Source organism: Amblyomma maculatum, chromosome 1 (assembly GCF_055883805.1).
Source record: "Amblyomma maculatum isolate TAMU_Amacu chromosome 1, ASM5588380v1, whole genome shotgun sequence".
Taxonomy (NCBI): domain Eukaryota; kingdom Metazoa; phylum Arthropoda; class Arachnida; order Ixodida; family Ixodidae; genus Amblyomma; species Amblyomma maculatum.
Window position 1 is genome coordinate 413,017,696 of NC_139344.1, and position 15,319 is coordinate 413,033,014.

Genomic DNA, 15,319 nt, shown 5'->3' on the forward strand with positions numbered 1-15,319 from the left:
GGTGGCTGAGCTACAGAGCCGGTGGCAGGCCCGTGCCTTTTCTAATCCTTCTTCCTACAGTCACAATAGGCTGTTCGAATGGCCGTTCTACTTTGCTACTTCAAGGCTGACAACAAAAAGCCCGCAGTCTACACGCCAGAAAATCTTTCTGTGCCTCAAATTTTACGAACCAGTCTAGGCACTCACTAACATGCACTGTAATCATCCATCGTTAGGATATACTACTTTTGAAGCAAAAGCTTCCCCACGTCGAGTTTTCAAGATGTTAAAATAGAAGAAAGTTTGACCTTGAAAAACTTTAAAGGTCAAAAACTTAAGCAGTTCCATCCAATGCAGGTCTCGGTGTCCACAGAAGTGTGATAGATACTGCGCCTTTCCTTTCCTGTGAGCTAATAATGGTTGGTTGGTTTGTGAGGTTTAACGTCCCAAAGCGACTCAGGCTATGAGAGACGCCATAGTGGAGGACTCCGGAAATTTTGATCACCTGGGGTACTTTAACGTGCACTGACATCGCACAGCACACGGGCACCTTGCTTTTCGCCTCCATCGGAAAGCGGCCACCTAGGCCGGGATTCTATCCCGCGTCCTTGGGCACAGTAGTCGAGAGCCGTAACCACTGCACCACCCCGCCGGAGTGTGAGCCAATATTAGGAGGGGAATGATGAACATTTATTTACTGAGGAAGTCTGGTAACCCGAAGCTTCCGCGCTAGGTGGCCAGGAGCCCATGAGCTCGGACGACCTCGGTTGCACGCTCAATGGCTCGCAGTTGGACCAGCGGGTCCGAGAGGCCTCCCACAGCTCGCTAGTGGCGAGCTGCAGATTCCGCGGAGGGGGTTCTCGTGGGCATGCCCATATTATAGGGTGTAAGTTGGTCCTCATGTGGCATAGGTTACATTAGGGGTGTATATTGCAGGATATGCATATGCGCAGATGACTGGATTTGACAGGAATCTATCTGTAATTTTTGCCAGGCGACCTCCTGTGTCTTTGTTAGAGATGTGTGTCCCGGAGAGGATGGGGTCTTAATAAAAACGGTTAACCCGTACACCGACAGGACGCTTTACCCTTGACGCCCTCCATATTGGTTACCCCGCAACAATGCAGGACAAAATGTACCGTCTAATGAGATTGCGAACTCATTTGATAATACTATTTCTTCCGAAGAAGATTCACACTGAATTTCATTCAGACAGGCCAGTAGAAAGAGCGAAAGAAGTACACATGCAGTACCAGTTTAAACAAGACACAGTCTATGTCGAAGCAGCCAAACACGCGGACCGTAATGCCTTCACCTTTATGACTGTAAATTGCCAGGGTCAAAAGATCACGGCCGGTTCAGTGATTACCAACGACCAGAAGGAAGTGGAGGAGCCTACGATCGCCCTCGCAATAAGCTCAACCTCAGCCCTTCATACGATTAGCGACTTGCGAACCGCAATACGAAATTACAGCAAAAGGCAGGATATCCTCTATAGAACTCAAATATCTGCTTGCCTCTCAAATGACTCACTATTCAATACAGCTAGACTTGACACCAGCACATTCCTCCTTACCGGACAATGAGGCTGCCCGCAATTTCGCCCGACGACTCGTCAGCCGGGCGATGGAACAACGAGGGACCGTGCGGCTTCCTATGAAGAAATTACACTACACTCGGTCAAACACGAACCAATTGTAATTTAACCTTGAAAAACTTTGAACGTGACAAAAAGGTTCCATAACCAATTAGAATGTGACCTTGAAAAATTTTAGAGGTCTAAAACTTAAGCAGTTGTCGTGAAATGGCGGTTCATGTGTACAGGGAAAAGTGTGACAAATCCTGTGCCATTGTTTTCCTGTCAACCAATTAGAAGAAAAATTATGGAAAGACCGCGGATTGAAACTGTGATGTCACAGAGGTGATCGCTGTAACAATCGCAGCTTTCGCTCTATCAATAGGTTCGAGCCTCGCTCAAATGCCCACAATTTTTAAGCGATAGCTTAATTAAGTGAAATAAATACAATGTCACCGTGTGTTTCCAATGATCCTCAAACATCTTCGAGGTGAAGTTGGAAGCTAAGCCGCAAGCACTTTGGTTAGCTATGTTCCTACCAAAGGTCAAGGTCAAATGTCAACTGATATGGGAAGTAGCATTACGCGTGCGCAACCTGCGTAGCGAGACACATGATACCTGGCATCAATATCGAGCGTGCTGGCATCAATATCGAGCCATAACCGAAGAAAACCCTTCTGCTGAATTAAAATCTTACATTAGGTTTAGACGAAGCTAAACCAGCAGATACGCAGCTGTTGCGGAGTGGCTCGCCACGTCCTTCTCACCTCCTCCCTACAAGAAAGCCTCTTTCGCTCAGTTGTAAAATAAACCTTTCTCCCTTTCCACGGCGCGCTTCAGGTGTCCACAAAGCCAGTGCGACAGATACTGCGCCTTTCCTTTTCAATGAAGCAATTAAAACTATCAAAATCCACGAATAAAGGAAAAGTGAATATTAGTTAAACACTGCAAATTAGAATAAAATTTATCTCCTTGACATCTTTCTCAAGTTCAAAAAATAAGCTATGCTTATTAACTGCAATTCGAACAATATAATTTTGGGTCATGCGGTGAGCTGAGCACAAGCTTAGAATTAAATATCCTGGCACGTTTAATTTTGACAACACAAATGCTTTAAAACATACTTCGATTTTACGCACATCAGGACCGGTAAATTTCTCAGCATCAGCCTGGTTACTCCCATCACAGGGCAGAGGCTTCTCGCACATCCCTCCAGTCAACTCGGTGCTCACACACCTGCACTCAGCTAATGACCGCAAACTTCCTAATCTAATCCGTCCCCTCACGTTCTGAAGCCGCTGATACTTTGGCCTTCGCTGCGAACGAAAACAGTTATACTTTGCAACCATCGGCTATCGTGGATTCAAAATAAAAGTCCCGCTCTTGGCCATTTCTTCTCCTACATAATAGCCACTACAATTTCGTCACCTCGCTTTTCCTCTCTCCCACTCTATCGCTTACTGTCTCACAGAGTTACACCCATCCCCTTGGTTTCATTTTCATTAGACTAATTATTTCGGCCATTTAGGTCAGTAACGGTAAAACACAGCTGTTATGCACTTTTTACTTGGGCATACTCGGAAACAGCCTTTAATTATCTGCGAACGCCTGCCAGATATGCCCTATACGATTCCTATCGTCGGCATTTCATCCTCATAACCCGGATCTATGGTGCAACCCGCCCTAACACTTAAAAGCTTCGCCATTTGCTTCATCTGTTGTACTTTTCCATGTCGGTTTAACGTTACTTGAGTGTTTTGCATGAACTTTTCAGCCGTACCGTTCTGGTTTGATTTTCTAGATCGCGATTCATTATTTGGCATCGTCCATGTGGGACATAATCAAAAAAATGCAATCAAAGAATAGAATACCAGGCTTGCCTGAAAAGTTTCTAATGGTTATCTATTAGTTCTTTATGGAAATCTATGGTTGCCATGTAGCCAATTCGACATATTTAATTTTTTCTACTTATGGCTAGCCTAAGTAGAAGACACTTCAGAAGACAAGCGCGGTTTAATTTGATCAAATGATTTGTTTTAATATATATATATTATGTAAAGAGATTAGAAACATTCTGTTCATATTACAATCGCCTGTTTAGCTGTGTGGACATTTTTCTATTCTAGAGAACTTTATCTGTTGAAAAAGCCTTCCAGGTCTTTTGGATGGTTGTAGTCCCCGATTGGCATGATTGTGCTAGCAATTAACTAAGTGAATGCCTTCTATATAACAGATAATGCTGTAGTTTTTCACTTCAATCACGTAACCTTTCTTACTGATGGAGACGACTTTAGATTTCCAAATTTTCGATACTTTCGAAAACATGGAGCACTTCGCATAGAGGAACCCCAGTTGTTTTAAGACGATGTCTCCAATGCCCCTAAACAAATCTGCAGTTACATCATTTCACCGAACATTCTTTCGCCTTTTCATCGCTCATACTGATTTGTTGACTTCTTGCTTGGTTTGCATAGAAAAATCTGATCTCCCCATATTACTACACACTACTTTTCGTCCTGATAACATAAACTGCACTATATAGGTAATTTAGAGGTTGTCTTTTTTTCTCGTAATATATGTCGGTATATTGTCATTGACCTCTTTGTTTTGTACCCCATTTATCTTACATCGCTCTGTATCTTGCTTCGTCTTTATTGCTTTCAGGCTACCTCCATTCCTAAGACCATGCTCATTCTCTCTATAATACAGGTCGTTATGTGGGACACCTCGGCTTTTGATTACCTTGGCACTGCGAGGTCTATTGTGTTTGGTTGGAAATTTTTATGTTTTGCCCTTTAATAATCAGATATTTTATCTCCCTATGGGTTTTACCGACTTCTTGTCAAACTATCCTAACGACTTTTACTGCGCACTCATTATTCACATCGCGGAAAGCATTGTTCTTTTCCAGTTCCCTAAGCTCTTCTTCCTTTGTTAATGCCGAAACTATATTCACCAGAGAGATCCTGAATGCCTCTGTTTCGCCTCATATCAATAAAACATTGACATGCATATGGCTTTCTGACTTTTTTTACTTCCAACTTGAGACCCAAATTGATCAAAGGAGGCACAGTCGTGGGTTGAAGGAACGATCTCCACATTTTCGCAATGTAATGGTTAGAGAAAGATGTAAAATAAATGTATTATCTAGACTCCTCATTTGGGTTTTATTGACTGCTTCTGTTTTTTTCCATTCTCTGAAGAACATTTTCTTGCTTCGTAAAATTAAAACTTTCACTTATTGTCTCAATTGAAGATAAATTGCACGGAGAATATCCACCCGTAGACGAGTGGTGTCCTCCTAATTGTGTGGCTTTACAATACAGGCCCGTTGCCTGTTGCTAGAAGGTAGTATTTGTCAAATATTTACGGCCCAAGAGTTTTGCTTCTATCACCAGTAACAGGACTCTGTATATGACAGCCATTTTAAATCTCGTAGTTGGCAAATTTCCTCCTCCCTCTCGTGCACTTTACGTATATATAATCCAGTATTCCTTCCACACTCCTAATCTGGGTCCACATACGTTCCGCTTATAAGTGGAAAAGCGGAACTTGTTTGAAAGACGTAAAATTCCTCCACTTACATAATGTTAATCATAAGCCTCGTTTACGTCTCGCATAATTATTATCACACTATGGCAAACTAACACATTATATGAAAGTATACCTGGCATTGATGCACAACCACGTTCTCCCACATGCCAGGCGAATGATCAAGACCTCAGCCCCACTACAATTCGAAAATATCTGATTATCAATGATATGGCGGATGCAGCTGACGAGGATATGAAACGGAAAGTGTATTTATAAGTATTTGCGTTACTTTATTTATTTAAAGAAATCCAAAGGCAATATATGGCTGAAGAGAGAAAACCCATGTGGAACTTCAGCTGATGAGGCGCATATGCATTTCGCACCTCGGTGATCACAAAATGGTTGCCATGCTGATATTCATTAAGAATTCTGGCACATGGTTCATCGTAACTGTCACCACTGTTTCACCGTAGCTCACACTTTGACTGCTCTTACATTCGTCGCTTATGCATCCAGGGCGTTACTTTATGAGTTGTGCTTTACGTGTTTGCGTGCACTATGTTAAGTTTTATTATTTCAAACTTGAGGCGCCTTGTTGCTGATGACAAGTGTCTATTTTCTCGTTAGTTTCACTCCTCGCCACTAGGTGTTGACCTAAAGCACCAGGTAAGGATCACAAGTTTCAAAAACAGACCTATCAATATAGCAACACGTCACATCTTTTCTTGGTTCAATGTGTTTTATAATTACTTTGTGCGATTGCTCATTTTCCTTTTTTTCCTGTATTAGGGGAGCTTTTTTTGTCACTTAGTAATCCTCAGTATGCCTATGTATTTTTTCTCATCTTTATTCATTTTTATCTGAGTTAATATGAGGGTCCCTGTAATCTCGATCTCAGTCTGCATCTACATCAATATCTTGACTGTCTGAGATTAACATATGTCGCGTATGTATTCGAATATTTCTTTTCTTCGTGGATTGCTTCTAGTTTGAAAATGCTCCTCGCTTTCTTAATTTTTCTCTATATGTGCTATGATTCTGATTGTTTCCACGGTATACTTTGAATCTTCTCGACACAGCCTAGTCGGAAAAAATAAGGAAACTTTCTGTTATACAGAATATTGTTGCGGTTTTTGCAGGAAACCTGTTGTGGAAACAGAGCTCTGTGTAGGAGCATCAAACGTTTTTAACACAGGAAGGTACTACAGAACTCTAGATAACAGAAATCCGTTACAGAAAAACTACAGAAATGTAGAAAAGTGCTAAAGAACTACATTAAAATCTGACTTTTGCGACAGAACTACACAATATTTTCCCAAATTTTTGACACGGTTCTGTAGTTTATTTTCGACTAGGAGCCTTCGAGACAATCTGTATAATCAAGTTAGATTTGTGCAGGTAGGCTTACCTGCATAATGAGAAGTACATTTTTTTTAATAAATTGCTATCTATAGCACTGCATCAGCTTAAAATGCTTCGCGATATCACATAAACTCAGTCATGTAACGCATGAGCGGCTACTGTATCGCACAATTCCGCTTATGCTGATCCATACATCAGCTGATCCCTGAACTTTAGACGTCATCGATACGTCTTCAGGCTATACGAGATGGTGGTTGATTTCTGATAGCAAATTTCAATTTGATACTTTGTTTTCTCTGACAGCTTACGTCACTTCGTGCTCTGCTCCTAAGGAACCTATCCAGAAGTGGAAAACCAACTCAAAATGCAGCGAGCCAACAGGTGGATGCGCTAAGGCCAACAATCAGCTTGACTTTATGTGGTGGTTTGCCAAACAAGACGGCAGTGGATGTTACTCTGTTCAAACGAGCAACTGCTACGGGAAGGGGTATCCTAAAGAATCTACCTGCAAGCATTGGTGCGGGATAAAAGATTCGTAACACTGAGAACGCACAACTGCACCGTAATAGGCGATTGATCAATAAAGACCAATGCACCAAAAATCTAGTTTTAATAATAGCGGGTGCCTGATTGCACAAACTGGTAATACAAAGAAGCCTTCCATGATTACGTGTGATGTTTTATGAATTTTCAGTGATCCTTGCGGAATTTGTTGTTTTTTTAGTGTAAATCACTACATGCTTTACACTGCTGCTTTATGTGCTGTGGAAGTTATTTCAAAGCCCTCTACGATATCAATTTATCACTTTCTTCTTTCATTCCCACCACCGTCTCCTCCCATATAGAGCTGTGTCGGTGTCCCCCGAAACATGCGACATAAACTATGCCTTCCTGTTCCTGCAATAAACTTCTCGACTTGGACGGCAAAGCGCCGTTGGAGCGCATTCAAGAAATGGCGCCTTGATAGAAAGGGAAAACAGCACAAAAACTAAAGTTCATTTGTCTAATTATATACGAAATGGCTCAGCGTATCCGTAACGAAATCGGGAGGATCAGAAATCAGCGCAGAAATAATTATTAGCTTTTTCATAGCTGTACCGCGTATTACAAACGGGCTAAAAATGGTACACCGAGAAAAACAAATCAATCTACTTTAACATCAATTTCCTGATCACATCTCAGAAACATTCTAGAGGGCACATTGGACCAATAGAGTGCGTTGAAGTAAAAGCCATTATAGCGCGGTGGATCGTTGACGTCCAGTACGGCACCTCTCTCCCTCTTTTCTTTCCTTCCTCATTCCTTCCTTCTTTTATGGCATGGTCCTCTTTCTTTCTCTTTCCACTTTCACTCCCACCTTCCTCCCTTCCCTTACAGCGCGGTTCCGGTGTCCACAGAAAACAAGTGAGACAGTTACCGTGCCTTTCCCTTCCTATAAATAAATTAGTTTTTTTTTATGCCCAGCCGGGTTAGTGCAGTGGTAAGACGCCCGACTACTGTGCTGGAGTACCCGGATTCGAACCCGACCTCGGCGGCTGCGTTTCGATGGAGGCAAAACGAAGAGGCGTCCGTGTGCTGTGCGATGTCAGCGCACGCTAAAGATCCCCAGGTGGTCGAAATTAGTCTGTAGCCCTCCACTACGGCTCCTCTTTCTCTCTTCCCACTTTCACTCCCACTTTCCACCATTCGCTTAAGGCAGGGTTGAGGTGTCCACAGAAAAGAAGTGAGACAGTTACCGCGCCTTTTCCCTTCCTCTAAATCAATCAATCAGGCAGCGGAGGTGGCTCAGCTAAAGAGCCAGTAGCAGGCCCGTGCATCTTCTTTTCTTTCTTCCTACAGCCACAACAACAAAATTGTGACAAATACTGTGCCTTTTCTATTCGGTAAATCAATTTCACATGGTGCTGGTGCCTGCTGTACTACCGGCTCCTAGACATATATGGGTCTGCTTCTGTTTGCTGTGCGGAGCGGCTTTCGAGGAAGCGACAAATGTAAGGCACCGCATGGATACCTGGATCGGAAGCACGGTGGGGTCAGCTTCGTCTATGCATGATTGATTGATTGATTGATTAAAGCTTTAATTTCCACCGATTTAGGAGGCCCCCTACTCCCCGCACCTGGCACGCAGGCCTGAGGAACGGAGGCTGGAACCTCCGCGACTAAGGACTGGCGAATATACATTGGTTATTCGCGGCCTCAGCCGCCAGGCGGACGGCTTTCTGCTGGTCAGCGGGGACGTCGCTTCGCAGCAGGGTTACCCAGGCTTATCTACTTTTAATGTTGTCCCTAGCGCCCGGAGACTTAGGGCATTCCCAAAGTATATGGTCGAGGGTCCCCCTCGCTTCGCAGGCTTTACATGTATCATATTTTCTCTTATCTATCTTGGTGCGAAACAACCAGACAGGGTTCGGGATCTTTCTCTTTCATTGGTCCTGATGTTGAGGAACGGTGTGGCATAGAATATTCGACTTATTATGTACGCCTGCATCAGTCTCAAGAGGCTTCTCTCTTTGAGGCCTCTGCCTTTGAATGCAATCCTCCTAAATATCCCTGTTACTTGCGTCGCGTAGGTAGTGAGTTTTTTTATCATTCCGTCGTTATACCCGTCCTCTTGAATAAAAAGTTGAGGATTCTGATTTGCTGGACTTTTGGTACGGTTTTGTCGTCGACCCTAACTTCTACGTTAAAGTCGCCCTTGCGCCTCATTGATTTTGGATTATATATGAAAAGTTCGGATTTTTGCGGAGAGCACGAAAGACCCCTTTCGGCCGCGTAGGACACAATGGTGTCCGCCGCCTGTAGGTGTTCCTCTATGCTGCCATCAATGCCATGTTTATCCAGAGATTAACGTCGTCTGCGTAAATGCTGAACTTCAGGTCTTTTATGACTTTAAGAGCGGCAGGAAGGTCTCTCATCACCACGTTAAAAAGGAAGGGGGAGAGCACCGAGCCTTGTGGCGTTCTTTTGCGTCCCAGGTGGACAGTGGGGGATTCTAGGTCCTGAAACTTTAGTTTCAACGTCCTGTTTGTGAGGAAATCTATTACGTAATTATATGTCCTCTCGCCGACTCCTAATTTCTGCAGTCCCGCGAGAATTGCCTGGTGTTTTAAGTTGTCAAATGCTTTTGATAGATCTAGTGCTAGAATTATCTTCGCGTCTCTGGATTTCGAGTCAATTATGTCATGTTGTAATCGGAGCATTACGTCCTGTGTGCACAGGCCCAGTCGGAACGCGACCATCTCGTGCGTCCACAGATCGTTTTTCTCCATGAAATTAGTTGGCCTTGTTTGGATTACGCGTTCCATAAGCTTTCCAATGCATGAGGTTAGAGAAATAGGTCTGAGGTTTTCCAATTTGGGGGGCTTGCCAGGTGTTGGAATTAGCACAACGTTTGCAGTTTTCTACAGCTGGGGAAGACGACCACTACTCCATACTTCTTGCATGTAGTTGGTGAGTGCCGTTATGGAAGCGTCGTCTAGGTTTCGTAGCATTTTATTTGTTATTCCATCGGGGCCGTTAGCTGATCGTGTCTTTATGCTCAGGATTTCGGCTCTAACTTCCGCTTCTGAGATGGGCCTGTCGAGGGCCTCGTTCGGTGGGCCCGCGTATTGCCTAAGAGGGAGGGATGTTGTATCGCTGACATATGTGTCTACGATTTTAGTTATTAGTTCCGCGTCAGTCACCTCGAACGCATGCATGAATCGCCTGGTAACGTCATGACCTGTCGCGACAGTACATCGCGCGCCCCTATTGAACACAACCAGCATTTCATCGCACACATCAAGGTTCACCGGCGTTCTATAATTCGCTTAGAGGAAAGGAAAAACGCAGTATCTGTCACTCGCGAATTTGCTCTATCTTCCTCACGGTAGACAAGAGGAATTAGGAAGAGTGTTTCCCGATCAGGGGCGTGGTGCAGTTGGTAAATTGTTGGGCTGGGGATTCTAGGATGGAGGTTTGATTCCCGTTAGAAACAAGGTTAATAATTTATTCTGTCACTCTCGAAAACGTGACACCTCAGCTGACAACCTGCTGTCGACAACGATGAGGCAATAAAGGTATTCACCTTAAAATTGGTTCTAGATTGGCTCCAAGTTGAAGTACGAAGTAGAAGGGCTAAGTAGTAGTGCTACTTAACAACAGTAATCAGTGGTATTATGTTCAACTGGCGCATTGGGTCGAACTGCAGAGCGGCCGCGTACAGTCTGATATAAGTGGATGCTAGCAAAGCCCAATGTAGGTAGTTATTCGGTGTCCACCAATATGACCTTAACGATAGCTTGAGTCGGCACGTTTAATATTTCAATACTGGCCCCAGGAAAAATTATCCCGAGCCTGTGAAAGCATACCGACGACCTGTTTGCTGAGAAAGGTATACCGCTAGCCTCCTCGGAACTCTGAAATGCATGCGAAAGGGCTATGCGTGCTACGTTCCAATGACAATTATTGATGTTCTAGTTTTCTTGGTCCCGCAGCGGTGGCGCTGTGGTAAGACGCCCGATTACTGTGCCGGAGTACCCGGGTTTGATCCAGACCGCGGCGGCTATGTTTTCATGAAGACGAGCGTCCGTGTGCTGTGCGATGTTAGTACACAATAAAGATCCCCAGGTGGCCGATATTACTCCGCCGCCCTCCACTACAGCGCCTATTTCTATCTATCCATGTATGGATGGATGGGAAAACATTTATTTCTTCGACTGTCAGGATTGATTCACAGGTTTTCCTAACTTTAGGAAAAAGTATAAAATAATGGTCTTTGAATTGTGCGAAATTGAGCGATAGTTTTTGTAGGTGAGGGTTCAGTTCGATTGTTGGCCGCGCCAGATGGCCGCCAGTTGCGTGCTGTCGGCGATCTTCTGCCACTCTGTGACCCGAGCACAGATGGCCGGGTTCGAGCAGCGCAGCACGGCCTCGCCCCGCCGGGGTGGCGCAGTGGTAAGACGCCCGACTACTGTGCCGGAGTTCCTGGGTTCGAACCCGACCACGGCGGCTGCGTTTCGATGGAGGCGAAACGAACTGGCGTCCGTGTGCTGTGCATTGTCAGCGCACGTTAAAGATCCCCAGGTGGTCGAAATTACTCCGCAGCCCTCCACTACGGCTCCCCTTTCTCTCTTTCCACTTTCACTCCCACCTTCCTCCCTTCCCTTACGGCGCGGTTCAGGTGTCCACAGAGCAAATGTGACAGATAGTGTCCCTTTCCTTTCCTGTGAACCAACCAACCAGCCAGCACGGCCCCCCACTCCTCCAAAGATGGAGCTGGCAGCAAATCAACGGGTGGCGGATAGTTGTTATTGTTGTGGCCGTAGGAAGAAGGAAAAGAAAATGCACGGGCGTGCTACTGGCTCTGTAGCTGAGCCACTTCCGCTGCCTCGTGCAGACAGAAGAAAAAATAGAGAAGAAAGGCAAGGAAGAGGAAGAGAAAGACGCGCACCTCAACAACAATCGTCGTCCGCCACCGAAACGGTGGCGGGTGCAATGACGACCTACAAAAGATAAAAAGTCTGTGGCAGGCTAGCCCCCGCCGCATGCGGTGCTGACCTACCTATCCCAGCCCCATCAGGGGAGCCGCAGATAGACCGCCCATACCCATTTAATGTGGTCTAAAGTGGCGTCGACGTCACACCTTGCATTTAGGGTCAACCTGCTCTTTGAATATATATGAATGTACTTTGGGGCGAGAGAAGGAGCGGGTTTGTAGCTACTTTCAGTCCCGCCTTCTTTCTTTCCCTTCCGGGGCGGTCAGGTGTCCACAGAAACAAGTGTAGCAGATACTGTGCGCCTTTCCCTTCTTTTGAACCAATTATTATTATTATTATTATTATTATTATTATTATTATTATTATTATTATTATTATTATTATTATTATTATTATTATTATTATTATTATTATTAGAGTTTTCTCAGGTACAAAAAACGTTTGTGTTGCCACTAAGACTGGTTCAATTCAATAGTTGCGGCACCTGTCACATTTTCGAATGGTGTGATGTGATGAGAAACCTAAAGCGAGCCAATCGCCAGCACCAAAACCAGATAAATCATTTATACTCTACAATGAGTGCCGATCTCGATTCATTTATTGGTTCTACGAAGCATACAAATTCAATCTCAATAGCCATTCCAGTCTGGAAGTACGATTTATTAAAGACAAAAATTGCGAGTTTTCCGGCAGGTAATACTGTATCAAATGTAACTTGAACATAATTCGTGACGCATGAGATTGATCTAGGAACATCTCAAATACAATCAGTTATTTGCCTCTTGCACACATTTCAGCCTAGTTGAAACACATATTTGTGGAAATTCAAAGCATGAACTGCCTCCGATGTACTGTTCATATGTTAAAAATTAAATGAATTCAAAACAACGGTAGCTTGAACGACAAAGTTGAAGATATTCAGCCCGCAATAGAAGGAGCATGTTCATTTCACTGCAGCAGCTCTATAGTCGCTAGCGGTTGCATCAAAACTCGCGAACCATACACAAAACACTGGCGGGTCTTGTTCATAGGTGCACTGAAAGGACACTGGAATGCTGTGGCAAAATCTTCGTTGTACAACATCGACACGTTGTCCAAGCGCGTACTCTTCGACCACCAGTGCCATGGGCACCTATAGTATGTGCTCCACATGAAAAAGAACTGTGCGTTTGATATACGCCAAATACTCCATGCAGGTTTGATCGTATGCCAGCCAGACTTACTGACTGCTTTCACGATTTATAGCAGACCAAAAATACTGTGGAAAAGGCTGTGTCGCTTCTCTTTTGTCATCACCTAGGTAGTTCTCAATGAAGCACTTTTTAAAGCGTTCGATATTAGCTAGAGGCTTCGACGTCCACTTGATCTCGGCGAGTGTCATGGGCCAAATCACCTCCGCAAACAATCGGCCAAGTCGAGCATTGTTGGGCAGCTCATATTTGGTCGAGCCAGGGCTAATGTGCCTTTAAATTTTGGGAGGTAGGATCAGCTGTCTTTCACCCAGAATTAGTACTTCGTTATAGTAGACCTCGGGTACATCTATCAAATTCATCTTGCGCTGTCTTTCTACTAAAAAGCTATAAAAGTGCCCTTTTAGGAAGTTCTCGCCGTAGTTTTTAGTAGAATTTGGAATAGTTATTGAAGTCTGACTTGCCTCAATGGGTGAGACGAAAATAAGACTCTCGAAGAAGTTGTCTAGTTGCTGGGAATCATCAGCATCGAAAAGTTAGCTCGCCCTAATGTCCGTGTGCACGGAGCGTTTCACTGTAGCGAATACCTCTTGGGCAACTGTGTCTTTGTCCGGACTTGTGGGCATTTCGGCTGTGAAAGTGTTCCAGACTTCGTGCATCAGCAACGCTTGGTTCTGACAAACCTTGAATATTTCTGACATGGAGTACTCACTCATGTATACTTCCGCTATTCCATTCACGACGCTATGCTACATGAGAAATGTCATCTTCGTTATCGCAGTGGCATTGTCTTCCTCCTGCGAGACAAACTGGTCGTGAATCAATCGAATTTGGCGAACGCCCACAGCAGTGACTAAATTTGCGCTCTGCAGTGAGGAACTATACGCGTAGAGGGCGGCTTCCAGGTCGTTCATGTTTCACAGTTGTTGTTGAATTTTGTGTTTATCTTTGCCTATGGCATACTGTCTTCTATATTTTCGATACGATAAAAGTGCTTCACATAATTTGCCTCGGAAACGAAGAGCTGCAACTGTCGACAGAATCGTTGCATTGGCGCGTTCGTTCAGGGTGCCTACCACTGCGTTCATGGCGTCTTGATAAATTCCTTTGCCGAATTTGACCAGGCTCTCCATGAACACCTTCGATTTATCCCTACTGATAGAAGCAAATATGGCTGATGGCAGATTATACATTATGGACGCAGCGAAGATGTAGAGAATGGCTTTCTTACTGTCCACCGCTTGTTTTTCCCACACGTCATGAATAAGAGCGCTAGCGAGGGAATGGAAGGAGCTTTTGGGGCAGGGAAGGGTTTCTACACAAGACCTGTAGAAAGACGTGAGGAAGCGTCCGGCAGCACTAGATGTCTTAGCTTTAGACGAAGCTCTGGTGATGGAAGACTGAAGCAGCTGAGCAAACACGTCGCCTTGCTCCCTCTGGCCATCCCGAATTACTTTAGCGCAGACGTATGGGAAGAAATTTCGGCATGCATCGATGCTGTCGTTGATGTACCAGGCTAATACCCGCGCTAGCCCAGGGCAGCAGAATGGCGTTACGTCCTTGTCTTTCTTGGGGATCCCAATGTATATGGCAGTTATAATGGCTGCGGCAGCGCCGGCAGCTACGCCAGCCAGGATGAAAACAAAAAAGAGAGCCTGGCCGTGGCCCTTATCCTTTGCAAAGTAACTTGATGTCGTCCGAGTCGGGGCTGGACTTACTATTACACTGCGCTTACTTCTTCTTGTTCTTCTTCCTTGATATTTGGCACATACCCACGAAGAGGGATTGGCCAGGGTTTCCAGAACGAAGCGGCAGATTTCCTGGCTAAATCAGCTCTTGGTGCATCTGTTTCATGTACCATCCCTGATATCACCATTTTTGGAATGTCCCGTTTCCAGCGATATCAATACCTAGCCGTTTCATGCAATGATCCTTTGCTATCTACAGCCGAATACCAGCATCTCAGATACTCATGGAAAGCTCGTTCATGTAAATAATGGCAGCGTGAGGCCACGATGACTCTCCTGAGATGCAGTATTCCTCGCCTAAATCTTTATTTATGTAGATGCGGGATCAGCCCCACAAACCTTTGTGAGGCTTGCTGTTGTTGTTGTTGTTGTTCTCCTCTAATGTGATGGCACATACCCACATAGGGGGATCGGCCAAGAATTGGGGTGCAGAGATATTAGATTTTGAGATGT

General features: G+C 44.6%; 1 protein-coding gene across 1 annotated transcript in view; it reads left to right on the plus strand.

Moving 5' to 3' along the window:
• Positions 1–726: 726 nt before the first annotated feature.
• LOC146208960 (phosphate-regulating neutral endopeptidase PHEX-like) overlaps positions 727–15,319 on the plus strand; it is a 44,304-nt gene continuing 29,711 nt past the window's right edge. The window contains exon 1 of the mRNA XM_084579591.1: positions 727–841. Within this exon, the coding sequence (XP_084435717.1) occupies positions 727–841 (115 nt within the window). The remainder of the gene's footprint in view (positions 842–15,319) is intronic.